Source organism: Artibeus jamaicensis, unplaced genomic scaffold, assembly GCF_021234435.1.
Source record: "Artibeus jamaicensis isolate MK-2021 breed Jamaican fruit bat unplaced genomic scaffold, CSHL_Jam_final contig_387, whole genome shotgun sequence".
NCBI lineage: Eukaryota > Metazoa > Chordata > Mammalia > Chiroptera > Phyllostomidae > Artibeus > Artibeus jamaicensis.
This window is the reverse complement of record NW_026521812.1, coordinates 7,780,245-7,797,098: the sequence shown is the minus strand read 5'-3', so window position 1 is coordinate 7,797,098 and position 16,854 is coordinate 7,780,245. Positions and strand designations below refer to the sequence as shown.

General features: G+C 40.7%; 1 protein-coding gene across 1 annotated transcript in view; it reads right to left on the bottom strand.

Moving 5' to 3' along the window:
- The window catches only part of PTPRK (protein tyrosine phosphatase receptor type K), a 498,469-nt gene extending 495,257 nt beyond the window's left edge, over positions 1 to 3,212 (bottom strand). The window contains exon 1 of the mRNA XM_053664761.1: positions 2,892 to 3,212. Within this exon, the coding sequence (XP_053520736.1) occupies positions 2,892 to 2,988 (97 nt within the window). The 5' untranslated portion in view covers positions 2,989 to 3,212. The remainder of the gene's footprint in view (positions 1 to 2,891) is intronic.
- Between the last annotated feature and the right edge of the window lie 13,642 nt (positions 3,213 to 16,854).

Below are 16,854 nucleotides of genomic sequence, written 5' to 3'. Positions count from 1 at the left end.
TTTTCTCAGTGACTTCATCTGTGACTGGCTTTGGCAGCCATCTGCGTCCTAGCACAGAAAACTTTCTTACCCTATGCATGACAGAAATCGAGACATAACAGCTACACAACCCAGTGAAGAACTTCAATACATCTTTGTGCTTCTACACCTCAGTCTCCCCAGGTGTGACATATGACACTGGTGTCATTTTCAGTGAGAGATTAAACTGAAAAATATAAGCTGATAGTTATACGACATTCTAGTTTGAAAGAGGCTCACATTAACGTTTTTATACTTTAAAAGCTAAGGCACCAGTCATGATGATTAAAATATTCTTAAATTTGCAGTTAAACAAAGTAGACTGGATAATACTTTGTATCAAAGATCCAACAAGCCTCAGTTTTTCAAAATTTGCTTTTGAAGCTTACTATGTTCGGAGTCACATGATAATATCTAAGACGGATACATTGGCCTCTGTGGGTATGATTTAAAAGACATGTAAAAGGGAACTAAAATTCTCAACACATATTTTAGATTTTAAAGCACTTTTATTTAAATTTCTCAAGAATAAAAGTTCACTTAAAGAATAATATCATAAGAAGATCAGCAAGAAAGAACACACCGCCAATCTCTAAATCTGTCTTTGGAACAAATCTGACTGCCAAAAAAGCTGGTGACAAAAGAACGCTGAATGATTTAGCCAGAAAAATTGGACATTTTTACAAAACAAACTTTTAATTCTTGAAGAAAGGAAGATCCACAACCTGACTTTAAACTGTGGTAATAAAAGGCACTCATTTCTAGGCATATATGTAAATCCTAAAGAGCAAAGTTTTGAGATATAATTTTGGGAAAATTGCAAATTAAGATTGCACATTCTTTTATTTAACTGTAATATAAAGTCAAATGCTTTTGCCTGGTCAGTATAGAAAAGCCAGGCATATTTAGTCAAATTAATTGAACTGTATGTCAAAGAACACAATTGTTCATTAGAGAGAGCTGAACTCCAGGGACCAGAAAAGCTCATCTCCTCATTCAGAGGTGGAGGAAATTTAATATTTACCCGCTCATTAAAGAGTAAGTGATATTTGAAAAGAGAAAAAGACAGGTTTCTTTACTGCTGAACATATAGCCATCAGCTATTGAGACATAAACAGTTTTAGCCTTTGAATACACGTAAGTTTTAATCATGCAACTGGTAGAATTCAAACTTTCAATTAACAAACTACATGCCTTTCCGAGCACAGGCTCTCCCTGCAGTGATAAACACTGTGAAGAAATCAATACTCACTCCAACTTGCCTGCAGAGAATGACTTACATCAAGCACAGTTCCAATACTAATAGGCGTTATATGTCACAGATGCATGCAGTGATGCTTACTCCAGAAAGAATCAGATTAAGCCATGGGATCATTCACTGTATAGGGCTGCTGTTGTCCTTTGCACACATCACCGACACCCATAGCTTTTCCTCTAGACTCTGCATTTCTTAATCTGCCTGAGTGAACAACACATGCTGCCACCTGAATCTGTTGTCCAACTCCTTTTACAGAGAGTTCTAAAGAGGGGAGAGGGGAAGGGAAATACGCTTTACTCCGGATCACAACAATTTGAGTGTATTTCCTGGAAACCCTGCAGCCAAAACAATGAGGGAAACGGACTTGTGCAAAGTTAAGTTCTTTCTCCGCGTCCTTCGGCCTCAGCCAGGAAGGTGGCGGTCGCTTCCCTGGTCTTCTCCAGCACCGCTCGGCCACCTCTGCGTCTCCCTCTGCACCGAGAATGCAGGCGGCAGAGGTGCTCGGCGGCTACGCTGGGCTGGCGGTTTGGCCAGAAAAGTTGTTAGGATCCGCGGCAGGCAGACGAGCGCCCGGTAGCCCGCTCCCCAGCGTCCACCTGGTGAAACTCCAGAGCCCCCAGAGGAGAGAACGAAAGAAGCAGCCAACGGAAAGGACAACAAAACTGGAAGGAAACAACAGGACGGGACCGGGAGAGAGCGGGTTTCAAGGACTTCACTAAGTGGCTTTACCTAGAACCCAAAGGGATAATACGGGAGACCGCGCCACACGCCTCCTTTATCCTTTAGGGTTCTCCTGGCGGGCGGCAATCGTTTGCAGCCCCCAGCACCCAGACCCGCTCCGGGAGTAGCTGGGCTCCAACCCCGGGACCAGGCTTCCCGGACCCGGCTCCCCGGACCCGGCTCCCAGCCATCGCTGCCCAGGACCCCTCGGTTTGGATCCTTAGCATCCGATTTCAGAACAAGAAACGCGCGAACGGAACCCACTCCACTCGGTACCCTAACCCACAGGGCAAAGCCGGGAGCAGCCCGACGCTGTGGGAGGAGAAAGGGGCTGTGGGAGGGACGGGGAAGTAGTTGGACAATAGTCAGGGGAGGTTATTCCCGGGACAAAAAGCACCTGGCAAAGCGCGCCGAGTTCAGTCCAGTCCCCGAGAGTCTCCACGTTTCTGACAATGGCTTCCCGGGGAAAATTTTTTTGAACACTCTAGTGGCAGACAGCAACAACCTTGCACCACGAGCAACAGAGTCGTCCCCAGAGTCGTAACTACTTTTTCCTTCTCTCTTCCCCAGCTCCGTGCAGCCTGCGCTGGGCACCGAGGCTCCCAGTTTCCCACGAGAAGCAATGTCTCACTCACTCCCGCACAGCGCAGCCAGCCCGCGCCCGGGGCGAACCTCAGAGGGGAACAATGGGTCCCAAAGACGAAAGTTACCTGCCCCGAGTGGCGCCCAGCCCCGGGTCCCGCGTCCCACCTGGCACAAACTCCTGGGACCTCACTCCGCCCTGCCCCCCACCCCGGGCTGCGAAAGCTTCCCCTAAGCCCTAGCCCCCGGCCCTAACGAGGATCCACTCCACCCCTCGGGATCCCAGGATCGGGAAGCCGTCGGGGCCACTCACCTGCGGAGAACTGGCCTTGGGCCGACCCCAGCAGAGGCCAAGGAGACAGGAGCAAAAACGCCAGAAGAGCAGGCAGCGCCGCTGCCGCCGTATCCATGTCGACTTTGGGAGAAGTTTCAAGCAGCTTTGCAAAGAGCTGCCCGGAGGATCGCAGAGAAATCCACAACTGAGCAGCCGGCCGGGCCTCGCGGGGCGAGAGCGGGACGCCCACGGCCACCCGCCGGCACTTTTTCCTTCTTAGCGGTCGCCGAACTACCTCTGGGGCGCCAGCGTCGCTCGCGTGGCCGCTCGGCCGCGGCGGCAGCTCTCCATGGCTCGGCGGAGGCTGCTCCTGTTCGCCAAGAGTTACTTTGCTCGGGGAGGGACGGGGGCGGAGCCGGGGGTGACGTCGCCCCGCGGGCTCCGGGAGCTTCGCAGGAATGCGGCTCGGGCGCGGCGCCGCCGCTGCCTCCTGCCGGAGAGACGCGCGCTAGCCCCGGCCGCGCGCCCCGTGCCCCGCGCCGCCTTTGTTCGCCGCCGGGGCCCCGCCGCCCGCGGCCGCTCCGGGAGAGCGGTGGCGGGAAAGGGGACTCGGCGCCATTCCCAGCCCTTTTCCGGAAACCGGAGTTCGAGACGCTAGAGTTCGGTGAGCGGTGTGGCCAGACCTTTGAGGACGGGCGCAGGCACACCCCCGCCGCCCGAGCAGAGGTGCGCCGGGGTCGGGTCCCCAGGGTGGAGGGTGCCCCGGGCTCGGGTCCCCAGGCCGAGCGGCTGCGGGGAGCGGGAGCGCGGAGTGTGCGAGCGCCCCGCGGAGGCGTCTACCTGCGCCGATAGCTCCCCGCTTCTTACTCCTGAAATCGGGACCCAGACACCCCTCCCCCACTGAAAACTTATTGTTCCGTAGTCACGTAAAAATAAAACTTGAGCCAAAATAAACGTCCGGTAACTTTCCAGTGTGAACAGCTGGCATGTCTCCTTCCTGGTTTATTTGTCATTTGCCGAATATTTGGATTTACTCTCTGCTTCACTGGCTGCGCCCGTTGCTCGGAAACCTCGCGGCCTCTTTGCACGTCCGCCCCCGGGAAGAACCTGCCTGGGGCTTCCCGCGCCTTCCCTTCGCACCGGTCTGCGGGGCGGCCGGAGGGTTTGGTTTTGGTGTAACATCTAATAGCTGCTGAAGACGTAAGCGTTTAACAAAAGGACTTCACACCGACAATGAAACAGCCGGGGATGATTTCATCCGCAGGAAAAGAATGCTGGACGCCTATTACGACAGCGAAGTCTTTCAGTTTGCTACTTCTCCCCCAGCCGCTGCACCGTACGCCGCACTCACTGGCTCCTGAAAAGACCATGTAGTGCATAGTTTATTCGTTCTTTGTAACATAGCCAGTAAAATAGTTGTGGTCACAACTGAATAAACAGTTTCCATTCAAAATATTGATGTCATACATACAATTTCTAAAACACGATCTATTGATTGACACCTGCCAGTTACTCGGACATTTTATCTTAGCTTTTGTAAATCGATACAATGTAATATTCAATTTGATATAATTTGCCAAGATAGATATTCCTTTATTCAAATTAAACACATTATATTAAAGACCAGGATTATGATAAAACTGGAAGAATATATATAACAAAGATACAGGGTCTGACACAAATGATGCCCCTTTTTAATTACAAAATCCTAAGCATGTAACTGTCGTGTAACGATATCATAGTCAAGCACATCATATGACAATTTCGGTGAAATGTTCAAGTGGCTGTTCATCAGGTGTGAGACATTCATGTACCCTACCAACCACACTTAACAGGCATTACTTCTGCCGGACCCTGTATACAGGCATATATATAATTAGGAAGGAAAAGACTTTTTGAAAAAAATTGGTAAGAATAGAGGCTTGATTGAACACAATCTGGAGTCTTATAGCTGGCTCATTACCACACTAACTAGCCAAATAATTCAATTCAGCATAGTTAAGTTCATTTTTTTCTTAGGATGCACCATAGAAGTTTTAAAAGTTAATTAGCCTATAACTTTTAGCACATCACTGTTCTTATTTCTTTGATTGGGGACCATTCCTAAATCCTAGATGAAAAATAACAGCAGGATATATATTTTCTTTTTGAAGGACTTAGCAGAATTTGTCAAATTTAGCAGCAATATGCTTCAGGAAAAACAAAAACCCACCATCTATATACTAATTAATCTGTTCTATAATTGAAAGAAAAATTAAGTTCATGACTTGGTAGATATGTTTCATTAAACACACCAAAAGCTTGTTTAAAAATTGACATACAGCCCTTACCAGGTAACTCAGTTGGTTAGAGCATCATCCAGTATGCCAAGGCTGCAGGTTTGATCCCCAGTCAGGGCACATACAAGAATCAACCAATAAATGTATCAGTAAGTGGAACAACAAATCTCTCTCTCATTCTTTCTCTGTCTCATCAATAAATAAATTGATTAAATTCTAAAAATTGACATGTTAGGGTAAAGCGCACACAGTTCTTACCTTGTCCATTCCTTGGGTCAACTGATACATGATTTACCTCACTTTCTCTGTCCTAGAAATAGTAACAGTAACAAGTAATATTTATAGAGTCCTCACAATTTGCTAAGTACTGACAAGATACACGATGTATCATGTAGACATCAAGATATACAATGTCTCCTTGAGATTGGACAATTCCATGACTTTCTTAACAATCATTACTCCCATTTGACAAATGAAGAAACAGGGTAATGTGCCCAACAGCTTGCCTATGGGTGAGAAGTGAGAGAGAGGAAACAGTAAGGGAAAAAGAAATTCTCAAAAGGAATCAGCAATCTAGCAAGGATATCTTATAACCGAAAGTCAAAGGAATGCAAGAACACTTTTAGACAAGTAAATCAATCTTGTTGTCCTTAGTTGTCACTAATGCTGGCCATAATAATTAATGCTGCCAGAGTGGATTAAGATTAAAATAATTTGAGTAGATAATATGTGTGTCTGACACAAATTACCTGGCAAATATTAGGAACTTACTAAGTTTTTATTTGAAAGAATAAATAATTCAATTAATCAATAGAAATATAAATTGGGTATAACAAAAATTAACATACATTTAAAATTCACTAAAATGTTCCTATTCTTTATTTACCAGATAATCCAAAGATATAACCCACAATGTGGAAAGTGCTACATACACAATGATATTGATCATTTATAAAAAAGAAAAATGGAAATTATATAAATGTCCAACAATAGGCAGATTCATGAGCATTATCTGGATAGAATATCTCACAGCCACTAGAAATGAAGGTTATTAGAAAAGAAAGTTGCAATGTGGGAAAATGTTTATGAGAAAATGTTGGGTAAAAAAGTTCAGAAAACAGTACAAAGTTTCAGTGTGGGAAGGTGAAAAGGTTCTACAGATGGATGGTCGTGATGGCTGCACAACAGTGAAATTGCTTTTAATGCCGCTGCAGTGTGTACTTAGAAGGGTTAAAACAGTAATTTTTAGCTCTGGCCAGGTGGCTCATCTGGTTGAATTGTCTTCCGTACACCAAAAGGTTGCAGGTTTGATTCCTGGGAGGCAACTGTCGATATTTCTCTGTCATATCAATGTTTCTCTAGCTATCTGTCTATCTCTCCCTTTTCATCTCTCTCTCTAAAAGCAATGAAAAAATGTGCTGGGTGAGGATTTTTTTAAAGGTAATCTACATTATGCATATCTTACTAAAGAAAAAATAAGTCAAAAGTCAAAACGTAACATGATTAGAACTAAGAAAAGAAGACTAGAAAAGGAACCCCATAAACTGTAACATTGATGTAATTATTAATATACACAGAATAATAAAATTGCATAAATGTCCTTTAGATTCCTGCCATTTTCGATATACCATTGGAGTATATTTTGTTAAAAGAGGATTTGTATTCTGAGGGCAGTTTTTTCACGTAGTAACTCCAGTCATGAATTTAGATCTGCATTTGGCAAAGCGACTTCTGTAGAATTCTATTAACATTTAGTCCGTGTCACTGGAAAATAGGGTCTCCACATCAAACAAGTTTGGAAAACTCTGAATTGAACATTGAACAGTTTCCTTAACTACAGCAGGCTTCTTTACTAGAAGACTTTTCCGTGGTTATCAGTGTGGTATTGCATTCTGTGAATAAGTTGGAAGAGGAGGAAATGCATTCTTTCTCAGTTTTGACCATAGAACTGTTTCAGAGAGAACTAAGTCTTAGGATTGGGGTTCTTTTAGGGAACAGAATTTAGAAAGTACTGCTTTAAGCAACACTTAATATCTCTGTTTTTCTCTTTTTATATGACAATGAGGCTAATGAATCAGATTTTCCAAAGAATTAAATGAAATATATATTTCAGTATGTATTTTCCTATAGATATAAATTTACTTACAGGTATAGATATGAAAAGGCCTGGGTGATAATAACCCCTGAGTAAATGTTTTTCCCTTTACTGTTTCACTAAAGGATGATGTGCACACTAGTTCCAGGCAGAGGCAAAGTTTTATTCACCCAGTGACTGACCCTGAGCGTGGCCACAGCATATATTTATAACCAATTCTAGAATATTCTCAACTTGTTAATAATAACTAATTGCTTATATTATGCTCTTCGGTTTGTAATGCCTGTTCACCCACGTGATCTCAATCCATCCTCATTGCAACCCAGTGAAGGAGGCAGGTGGTATTATTAATTTCACTTAACTGATGAAAGAAACAAAAGCTGAGAGAGATTACACTACCTGGCCAAGGTAATACCACTGCTCAATAGCAGAGCTGTCCTCTGACCTGCATGTTGTGATTCTGAATCTCATTTCCCCCATCTGCCTAGTACCTACGAACCTAATTATCTTTAAAATATTTCCTATTTGTTCAATTACTCTCCCCTGCTCTACCCATACCCCCCTCCCACATTCTATCCATGCCCCCGCCCCTGGTGTCCTCGTCCATGGGTCCTTTATACACGTTGTTTAACTTGACCCTTTCCCTTCATTCCTGCATTATCCCACTTCCCACTCCTCTTTGGTCACTGTCAGTTTATTCTTTATTTCTATCTCTCTGGTTCTATTTTGCTCATTTGTTTGTTTTGTTGATTATGCTCCACTTATGGGTGAGATCATATGGTATTTGTGTTTCACCGCCTGGCTTATTTCACTCAGCATAATGCTCTCCAGTCCCATCCATGCTGTTGCAAAGGGTAAAAGTTCCTTCTTTCTTTCTGCTGCATTGTATTCCACTGTGTAAATGTGCCATAGTTTTTTGATCCACCCATTTACTGATGGGCACTTAGGCTGTTTCCAGTACTTGGCTACTGTAAATAATACTGCTATGAACATTGGGGTGCATAGGTTCCTTGGAATTGGTGTTTCGGAATTCTTAAAGTATACTCCTAGCCGTGGAATTGCCAGTCAAAAGGCAGTTCCATTTTTAGTTTTCTGAGGAAATTCCACATTGTTTTCCACAGTGGCTGCACCAGTCTGCATTCCCACCAACAGTGGACTAGGGTTCCTTTTTCTTATCTCTTAAAAAGTTTTATTTATGTTAGAGGTCAAAATCCTCAAGGCCAATCTATCAGACAGAGCCTCTTGGGTGGGTTGGTGAAAATTGGCTTGTATTTTTCTCGTTGAAAATAGAAAAAAAGAAGAAGAAAAATAAAAACACTTTCTTATAGTAATTGTGTTGCATGAGTATGTATGATTTTAGTAAACTCAATCCTCCAGAAAAGGAGGAACAGGGAATTTCTGACAACATAGCCCTTGAGCAGAACAGAGACTTACAGAAAAGGGGGGGAAAGTGCCTTTTATGCCTTTAAAAGTCGTCCTGGATGAGTGTTTGAATCTTCTACTGGAGGGCAAAGCCCAATCACTCCCTGGAGCAGTGCTGGGACCTGGCCAATTACTACTTAGATCTCATCTAGGAACAAGTGAAATAGTGACCGCAGTGTGCTCAAGTCCCTGAGAAAATTCTCCTCTCTATAATTTCTAGGCGATTTTGAATTGAATGGAAAGAAGTGCATTGTACTTAAAACTGGAATTATTTTGTAAGTCCCCTGAACCCCTAAAATATCCCTAACTGGGGACTAGTTCAGAAACACTAGTCAAAAAACTGCATGCTCCAAAGGTTTTATCCAGGGAAGAAAAAAATGTGAGCAGCTTGAGAGCTCAGTGTTGCCAATTTGAAAGACCAATTTTCCTACAGCTGGATATAATTAACAGGCATGGGTCAAAAAGGAAGCCAATCATAAAAGTGTAAATTGGATTGAGATGGAGGGATGAGACAGTGACAGTCACTTCCAGAACTGGTATATTCTGCCTTCAGAGTCTCACCCCATTTTCAAAGAACCTAGTCTAATGATGTTAATAAAAGACTAAACTGTAATGGAAAATAAATGTTTGGTCTTCACAGTACCCTCATAAGTGTTTCATAAATTAACTTCTCTGGGACACTATATGGTGCCTTATTCATCTTTTATACTCACGAGTAATTTTCATGCCCCTCCAAAAGTTAATCCCCCCTCCCAGTTCACTAGAGGGGAAAAAAAAGGTATAAAAGCACCAGTTATGTAGCTTCTCATTGATCCTGTTTGAATTCTTTTGGTCTGGATGGACAAATCATCCTGAAGCTGTTTTTTAGTTTTGTTTTCTTTTGTTTTTGTTTATTATTTTAGCAAAAAACAGAAAAGAGGATAACTCTTAAATCTAATTAAATGCATCATGTATTCAGTAACACAATTTGCAGGGTTAAGAGCTCATATGCAAAGTTGCAGCCTGAGGACGCACAGCACAGCTGAATGAAAAAATTGCCTAATAATTATGCTCCGTCCTCCCTCCTACTCCTGAAAGGGGCTGTGGGGGGCTTCATGTGTGGAACCCTGTGGATCTTGCCATCTTTCTCTTCTGCTTATTCTGGCCTCAAGATACAATAAAATAGAATTCTGAACGCAGAATGTGGTGCCTCCTAGGCTCTGCAGATTTTTTTTTAATCCTTCAAGTGCTCTCCCCTCCCTTTACACTGTTGGCGCTGCGGTGAGGTGGGTAACCAGGGGGAGTCTGACAAGAAAATGAACCATTAAAACCTATGCACAAACATAGGGGCTGGTCTCCATTCTGAAGTCCTCTTTAACCAAAGCGAAGAATTCGTTTTGTCATTTGCAAACATGTATTAAGTGTACAACACAGTGCTTGTTACCCTACGGGGGACATGAGAATTAGTAGGTTACATTTAGCAGGCAAAAAACAAGAGACAACAAACCAAGAGTGTGTGCACGCCTGTGTGTGTTTTATCCTAAATGCGAAAGCAAAGTATCAGGTCCTGGTGAATTCTGTTGAGAGTAAAAGTTTTGCAGGATCACCAGTTTTGAGCTAGATCTTAAAGGAAGTAGTGGCTGTGACAGGCAGAAAAAAGAAAGACTGAGGTGTTAACTTTTGGAGCCTGAACTTCTTGAACAAACTTTCTGTGAAGTAAAATTTGCTCTTGATAACTGACCGAAACGTACCTCTCGTTGACTGCGATACCTGCCTGCCCTAGAGATGAGTTCTCATTTTATTGTTGAATGTTTTTAAATCACCTTAGGAGACTTATTGAAAACCACATAAAATACAGATTTCTTGTAACATCAGTTTATACACTTTTAAAGCTGCACAACTGCCTAAACTAAATAAGCTCAGAAAACAGTTCATTAAGAAATAGCCATATGAGCACAGTAGACTATTAAAATCACATACAATTTCTTTGGGGCCATAATGAAATAGTCAATTAGCTCATTTACTTGTTGACAACTACAGCTGATATAAACTAATGGTCCACAGATCTCAGCAGAAAGTCAAAGGATGACAAGCTGCAATCGTCTGGGGAAAGAATCAGAGGCTCAGTTGATCAAAATCTAGTTTTATTTAAACATGTGCATGATGTAAAGAGGCTACTTAACTAATTTATATAAACTTTAGAGAAGCGTGGTGAGCAATGTAAATGTAAGAAATAATACTAGCTGATTTAAAAAAAACACTTTAAGTGTTTTTTTAGGCAGAATAATGGAGTGGTAGGCAGAACAATGACAACCTAAACCCCCTCCCTCAAAGAAATGTATGTCTATGGAAATTATGAACATGTAAATATGTTTCCTTACCTGATATAAAGACTGCAGACATGCTTAAGTTCAGGATTTTGACATAACAGTATTGTCCAAGAATATCTGTGTAGGCTCAAAGTAATCTACAAAGTCCTTATGAGAGAGAGGCAATAGAGATATCCAAGTTGGAAACAAAGAAGTAAAGTTGGAGAGGACTTCTAAGTGCCTCCAAGCCAGGCCCCCAACTCCATGAAGACAGACACACCTTTGTTCAGGACATTGCCCTATGTCACTTCACCTGGCTGTTGGTTGAATTAAGAAATATTATCAGCATAAGCTGACTTTTGCTCAAGGTGGAAGCATAGGTAAATATGCTTCGCCTTCTCATACAACTGCAGCAAAAAGTACAACTTGACTGCAAAACAAAGATCACCCAGAATCATCAGAAAATTGAGCTAACTGGAAGTCTGACAACCAAGGAGTTAAGGAAGGCACATTTATCCAGACAAGTAGGAGGAGCTGGAAGGCACAGAGAGGCCCCAAAATGTAGAATGGGTGGTCCCACATTCACGCGTGGTGGGTAAAAATCAAGAGGGATACCTCAAGAGTAAAGCATCCCAGTGCCACACCAGACCACTCAGCCTTTGGTTCCAGTGTCAGGAAGGTAAGTCCCCACAACTTCTGGCTGTAAAAACCAGTTGGGGTTGGGATGGCAGAAGAAACTGCAGAATTTTCAAGATACTCCTCTTTAGAGGGCCCACAATGGTCTTGGGAATTATGTAGAACCATCCCCTCTGGGATTCAGCACCAAGACAACAGCCGAAAGGGCACCAGCTGTTGCCAGTGAAGAGACTGGCAACAGGGCGAGTGCCAGGGGACAGCTTCCTTCCAGGAAAATCTCAAGAGGCCAGGCAATGGCATTTTCCCCTCTCTGAGCCCTTTCTCATGCAGATCCCAGAGAGGTGATACAGGTTGCCCTGCCCGGGAGATTACCTATGGCTTCACCCCATATAAGTCAGAGGCGTACTCTTCTACAATAGGCCGTGCTACTAAAACGGAGTCAAAGCAGCTCTACCTAATACGCAGAAACTAACACACAGAGGCTGCCAAATTTAGGAGACAAATAAATATGGCCCAAATGAAATAACAGAATAAAATGCCAGAAAAAGAACTAAAGAAAATGAAGATAAGCAGCCTATCAGATGCACAGTTCAAAACACGGGTTATTAGGATACTCAAAGAAATCACTGGGTACTGCAATAACATAAAAAAGACCCATTAGAAATGAAGGTTACATTAAGTGAAATACAGAAAAACCTAAAGGGAATCAACAGTGAAGATGATGAAGCTGAGAATCAAATCAATGATTTGGAACATAAGGAAGAAAAAGGCATTCAATCAGAACAAGAAGGAAAAAAATCCAAAAACAAGGATAGATTAAGGAGCTTCTGGGACATCTCAAAATGCACCAATACCTAAATCATAGGGGTGTCAGAAGGAGAAGCAGAAGAGCAAGAAATTAAATATTCAAACTTATTTGAATAATGAAAGAAAACTTTTCTAATTTGGTGAAGGAAATAGACATACAAGTCCAAGAAGCACAGAGAATACCAAACCAGTCGGGCCCAAAAAGGACTACACTAAGACACATAATGAGTAAAATGCCAAAGGTTAAAATAAAAAGAGAATCTTAAAAGCAACAAGAGAAAAGCAGAGAGTTACCTACAAAGGAGTTCTCATAAGACTGTCAGCTGATTTCTCAAAAGAAACTTTGCAGGCTAGAAAGGAATGGCAAGAAATATTCAAAGTGATGAAAAGCAAGGACATATAACTGAAATCACTCTATCCAGCAAAGCCATCATTTAGAATTGAAGGGCAGATAAAGTACTTCCCACACAAGGTGAAATTAAAGGAGTTCATCATCACCAAGCCATCATTATACAAAATGCTAAAGGAAACTATATAAGAAAAAGAAGATGAATATTAAAAGAAATGATAAACATTAAAATGGCAATAAATTCACAACTATCAACAACTGAGTCTAAAAAACAACTAAGCAAACAAGCAGAACAGAAAAAGAATGGTAGATATGCAGGTCATTGGAGGGTTATCAGCTGGAAGGGGGAAGGGGAAGAATGGGGGTGAAAATGTACAGGGATTAAGAAGTACAAATTGGGAGGTACAGAATAACTATGGGGATACAATGTGCAGTATAGGAAATGGAGTTGCCAAAGAACTTATATGCATGACCCATGGACAGAAACTAAGGGGGCAGGGGTTGCCAGAGGCAATGGGGGTATTGGGCAGGGGAGGGCAAAAGGGGAAAAACTGGGACAACTGTAATAGCATACCCAACAAAATACATTTTTTAAAAAGAAGTAAAATTGGCATTATTTGCAGATAACATGATGTTATACATATAGAAAGCTCTAAAGTTGCCACCAAAAATCTATTAGAATTAGTAAATAATTTCAATAATACTGCAAGATAAAATATTAATATTCAGAAAATTGTTGCATTTCTACACACTAATAATGAACTGTCAGAAATCAATATTAATAAAACAATTTCACTTAAAATTGCATAAAAAAGAATAAAGTACTTAAAAGTTAATTTAACCAAGGAGGTAAAACACCTATACTCCAAAATCTATGACATTGATGAAAAATATTGAAGGCACAAATAAATTAAAGGACGGACTCTGCTCATAGATTGGAAAAATTAATATCATTACAACTGTAATCTATCCAAAGCGATCTACAAATTTAATGAAATCCTTGTCAAACTACCAAAGACATTTTTCACAAAACTAAGAAGTAATCCTATAATGTGCATGAAACCATGAAAGACTCTGAATAGCCACAGCAATTCTGAGGAAAAAGATTATAGTTAGAGGTATTACACTTCCTGATTTCAAATTATGCGACAAAACTAAAGTAATCCAAAAAAGCATGGTTCTGGCACAAAAACAAACATAAATTAAAGGAACAGAAAAGAGAGCCCAGAAATAAACCAAAGCTGAGATGGTCAACTAATCTCCTATAAAGGAGGCTAGAATAGACAACAGAGAAAAGATAGCCTCTTCAAAATGCTGAGAGGGAAACTGGACGGATACATATAAAAATGTAATTAGACCACTTTTTTTTTTACCATATAGCAAAGGCAACCCAAAATAAATTAATGACTTAAATGTAAGGCCTGAAATTGTTAAACACCTGGAAGAAAAAATTAGGCCGTAAACCCTTTTCCACTGGTCTTAGCAATATTGTTTTGGATATACCTCTTTGAGCAAAGGCAACAAAAGCAAAAATAAACTAGTAGAGGACTATATCAAATTAAAAAGCTTTCACAAAAGGAAGGAAGCTATCAGCAAGATGAACAGGCAACCTACTGAATGAAAGAAGATATTTGCAAATGGCATATTCAATAGGGTTTACTGTACAAATATACAAAGAATGCATACAATTCAATATCTGGAAAACAATCAAATTTAAAAATAGGCAGAAGATATCGATAGACATTTCTCCAAAGAATACATGCAGGTGGCAAACAGACACATGAAAAGAGGCTTCACATCACTAATCAGAGAAATGCAGATCAAACCACAGTGACATATGACCTCGCACCTGTCAGAGTAGCTATAACCAAAAACACAACAAGTAACAGGGGCTGGTGAGGCTGTGGAAAAAAGAAACACTTGTGCACTGTTGGTGGGATTGTAAGCCAGGGCAGCCACTGTGGGAAACAGTACAAAGATTCCTCAAAAAAGTGAAAATGGAACTACTGTAGGACCCAGCAATTCAAATTTCAGGTATGTATTCAAAGAAAACAAAAATGGAAAAAGCTATATGCACCCCTGTGTTCATTGTAGCATTGTTTACAATAGCCAAGATAAGGAAGTTACCCAGCTGTCTATCTGTCAATTGACAAATTGGTAAAGAAAATGTGATATGTATCTATATCTATATCTATGCCTACATTTATATCTATATCATCTATGTCTATGTCTACATCTGTATTTATATCTATGTCAATGTCTATGTCAATGTTGATACCTGTGTCTATACCTATATCTATGTCTATGTTGATGTTGATGTTTATGTCTATGTCTATATCTATATCTATGTTTATATCTATAGGTATATATACATACACACACATATACACAGAGTGGGACAAAAGTAGGTTTACAGTTGTGAGTACACAAAACACAGAGTTTATGCTGGTATTATGTATCAATTATTGTATATTTTCCATATGAACAACTACAAACCTACTTTTGCCACAACCTATGTTCAAGGGAATATAACTCAGCCATAAAAAGATTCTATATTGTCATTTACAACAACATAGATAGGTCTGGAGGATATTATGTTAAATAAAATAAGTCAGATAGAGAATGACAAGTACCATACTATTTCACTTACATGAGGAATCCAAAAACAAAAAGCAAACAAACAAAATGAAACAAAAACAAACTCATAAACGCAGAGAACTAACTAGTGGTTGGCAAAGGGAAGGGTGTTTTGGGGAATGAATAGAAAAGGGGAAGGGGACTGAGAAGTAAAGATACAGAGTTATAAAATAGGTCGCAGTCATGTAAATTACGGCATAGGGAATACAGTCAATAATACTGCAATTACTACATACAGTGACAGATGGTTACTAGACTTATTCTGATGATTACTTTGTGAGGTGTATACATGTTAAATCACTCCTGAAACTAATATGATATTGTACATTAACTATAATTTAAAATATTTTTTAGAATAAGAGGAAACAGAATGAGGAAAAGAAGATGTGGAAGCAGGGATCAGAGTGCAAAAAGAATGTTACATTGTTAGTCTTGAAATCTATTCCAGACTCCTGACCTCCAGAACTGTGAAATGATAAGTCTGTGTCATTTTAAGCAGCTGTTTGTAATACTTTTATAGCAGCAATAGGAAATTACTACACATGGGTTACCTCATTTGATCCTTAAAGACAGTATACCCATTCTGCATGCTCAAATGAAAAATGAGGAAACTGATGCTCAAATAGTTTAAGCAATTTGCTCAAGTAAGCAGTGGAGCTAACGTGCAAATCTAGACACTCAGACTTCAGTGTTTGCACTGTTGAGAAATATGCTGTTTCCAAACATTAGTGTAGAATGGCAATAATATATTAAATGGCCATGGAATTCCACTTTATAATTGAAAATTTTTTAAAGAAATATATTTTATTTGCATTTTTTATGTATTTGCAATGAATATAGTTCTTAACATCCTCTCACAATTCCTTTGCTCTAAACACTAGCAATCACATTCTAGTCTGGTGTACTGTTTAGTCAGCAGCACATCTGAACAAGGAGGTGGCCTTGTCAGTAGTAATCTTGAAGATTATTTTTTATATCTGGTATATTTCTTATCATAACTATCATTATATTGCCTTCTATACATTGCAAGCTATTGAAGGGGCTGAGACTATACTTCCTCCCACCCACTTGCTTAAATCTTTTATGTATGAATCAGTTGGTCATTAATTCTGGAGATCATTGACTCCTTAGGAACCAAATTTATAGGTCATTGGTGCATAGGCTGCCTCTGTAATTTCCTGTAAGTCAAGTATTGCATATTGTTTATCACTGTATCTCTACCCACAGATTAGTTACTGTCACATAGTTGCTCAATTAATGATAATGGAAGAGTAAACAAACAGAAGAACAAATGAATGAAAAGACTTTTCATGGCCTGGCAGGAAATGGTGTCAAATTCTGAGATAATGGAAGAACAACCCCCTGGACAGAGGGTTTAAGAATACTAGAGCAGAGTAAGGAAATTTCAAGTTTGAAAGTATCTTTCTCGTGCAAGATCTCGAAGCCTCTTTTTTCTTGTATTCAATTTCTATTTTTTGTTTATAGCCAC